The following is a 2,483-nucleotide window of genomic DNA, read 5'->3' as shown; positions in this document are numbered from 1 at the left end:
AATTGACGTCTTTCCTTGGTCGCAGACTTGTCTTTGCCAGCACTGTTGTAAACAATAAACGTGTACAATCATCGGCTATAGATAGTCCAATATACAGACTGTAGTTTCAAAATTTCAATGGATAGAGAACTTACATTTTCGTTAGAAAACGCGATAGTGATGTCCTCTCTTTCTTCTTCCAAATTCTTTTCTCAATGTCAGTCATTTTCGTCCAAGGGAATGGATCATATGCATTAACTTGCCCTTATTTGACAATCGGCTGTATGAGGTTCTTAACAGCAGTATCAGCTTTGTAGGGGGTCTTCAAAGCTGCACTTAAGCCCTCGCTCCCTTTTCTCCGCATCATATTTGAATGAAATGAGCAGGTTTCTCTCCATTGAAATCTCCTCCTCTCTTTCACCACATATTCCTCCCAACTTTTCTTCTTCTCCATGAGAATACCCTCAGCCTCCTCTAATTTTTTCTCCCTTAACGAAAGGGCATCCTTCTCCTTCTCCAGCTCTTGCTCCCGGACAGAAATACCATCCGCCAGGACTCCCAACTCCTTCTCCTTCTCCTGCTCTTCTGTACAAACGGAATCAACGGCCTCTTACCAGCGAGCTCTATCTCCCGGACATCCAGCGCTTCCTTCCTCTCCTCCAACTCTTTCTCACGGACGGATAGTGCAACCATCCGGACACCCAGCTCTTGCTCCCGGATCGATAGAGCTTCCCTCTCCTTCTCCAGCTCTTCAGCCCGGGCGGATACTACAACCATCTTCACACCCAGCTCTTGCTCCCGGATCGATAGAGCTTCCCTCTCCTTCTCCAGCTCTTCAGCCCGGGCGGATACTACAACCATCTTCACACCCAGCTCTTGCTCCCGGATCGATAGAGCTTCCCTCTCCTTCTCCAGCTCTTCAGCCCGGGCAGATACACCATCCATCTTGAAAGCCAACTCTTTCTCCCGGATGGATAGAGCATCATTCTCCTTCGCCAGGTCTTCAGCCCGGGCAGAAAGACCATCCATCTTGACAGCCAACTCTTTCTCCCGGACGGATAGAGCATCCTTCTCCTTCTCCAGCTCTTCAGCCCGAACAGAAAGAGCATCCATCTTCACACCCAGCTCTTTCTCCCGGCAGGATAGAGCTTCGTTCTCCTTCTCCAGCTGTTCACCCTGGACAGAAAGTGCTTCCATCTTGACGCCGAAGTCTTTCTCCCGCCCGGAAAGAGTTTCCTTCTCCTCCTCCAGCTCTTCAGCACGTACGGACAGAGCATTCTGCTTGACACAAAGCTCTTTCTCCCGGACGGATAGACCTTCCTGGAGATCGTCCAGCTCTTTCGCCCGGACGGTAACAGCATCCATCTCCACATCTTCCTCCCGGGCAGATACAGCTACCTTCCCAGCGTCCAGACTTGACTCCCGTACATCAGCACCTTCCGTGAGCTGCTCTTCTAACTCTCGAACGAAGATGTCCTCCTCCCTCGCCTCGACGTCGTTGTTGCGGACAGTCTCACCGCCCTCGTCAACATCTATCTCTGTCTCTCGGATAGAAAGAGCATCCTTCTCAGCATGGACCTCTTTATCCCGGACAACAAACACCTCCATCACATTCAACTCTATCTCCCGGACAGCAATGGCTTTCTCCATTGCCTCCACCTCTCTCTTCCGGACAGACAGAGCATCCTTCTTCTCCTACAGCTCTTTTTCCCTGTTAGATAGAGCATCGTCAGGGTCTAACATCAACCACGATGACGCCTTTGTTGGTTGTAATGTTCTAGGATAATCCGTAATATGACATTTTGACTTTGTATTGATTCATTGATTCATGAATACATTACATTCCCGTTATATGATTGGCATGTTTGTTATATTTCGGCATCCTTGAATCATTAGCGAATGATTCTAAACTCCCTAGTCAGTCAACATTGTGGGAACAATGTTGAATTAAGACTAGCATAAGGAGTGATCGATGCATTGGATGCATATCACAATCATGGGTACTCGTTGTGAACGAGTGACTGGATGACCCGCATGAGATTGTCACATGGACAGAGTCATGACTTGAATCTCATACAGCGGTTCGTTTATGGATCCTCATACCTGAGATGTCTAGAGTATCTGATATGAGGAGTGACGTGTCTTGACTGCGTCAAACGTCGTCTTTAACCGGATGATTATAACGGCGTTGATCAGATACGTTCACGAATCATATGGAGATAGTAGACATGCAATATGGGACTTGTCACCTCCTTAACAGGAGAGATATCGCTGGGCCCTCTCGTGGAAGTCGGACTATGAAAAACGCGTGGCCACGCTATAGATGAAGTTGCATCTATTTTACTAGTCGATTTGCCAAGACGAGAAAGCAGTTGAACTTGAAGGGTGGCTCAAACCATGCCCTTGTTCAACACATGATATCGTGAGATAAAGGATCAGAACTCGAGCTGTTATTGCCTTGGTTAGATCACCTCTAACTCAATTCTAAATGGGTGGTCATGGCG

General features: G+C 47.9%; 1 protein-coding gene across 1 annotated transcript; it reads right to left on the bottom strand.

Annotated features, from left to right (window-relative positions):
• Positions 1-244: 244 nt before the first annotated feature.
• Positions 245-1,629, bottom strand: LOC104820203 (rootletin-like). Its single transcript, XM_010550570.1, has 2 exons — positions 594-1,629; positions 245-501 (listed from the first exon to the last, which is right to left on the bottom strand). The coding sequence occupies exons 1-2, from the start codon at positions 1,627-1,629 to the stop codon at positions 245-247; spliced, it is 1,293 nt and encodes a 430-aa protein (XP_010548872.1).
• Between the last annotated feature and the right edge of the window lie 854 nt (positions 1,630-2,483).

The sequence above is a fragment of the Tarenaya hassleriana genome, unplaced genomic scaffold (assembly GCF_000463585.1).
Source record: "Tarenaya hassleriana unplaced genomic scaffold, ASM46358v1 Cleome3, whole genome shotgun sequence".
NCBI classification, from domain to species: Eukaryota; Viridiplantae; Streptophyta; class Magnoliopsida; order Brassicales; family Cleomaceae; genus Tarenaya; species Tarenaya hassleriana.
This window is presented reverse-complemented; position numbering and strand designations above follow the sequence as displayed.

Bases quoted from the DNA above. Each gene is read 5' to 3' on its own strand.
- LOC104820203 (XM_010550570.1), bottom strand. From the start codon at position 1,629: ATGGAGAAAGCCATTGCTGTCCGGGAGATAGAGTTGAATGTGATGGAG. The intron at 502-593 runs GTAAGAGGCCGT...TCCGGGAGCAAG, and splicing joins CCGGGAGATAGAGCTCGCTG to AGCTGGAGAAGGAGAAGGAT.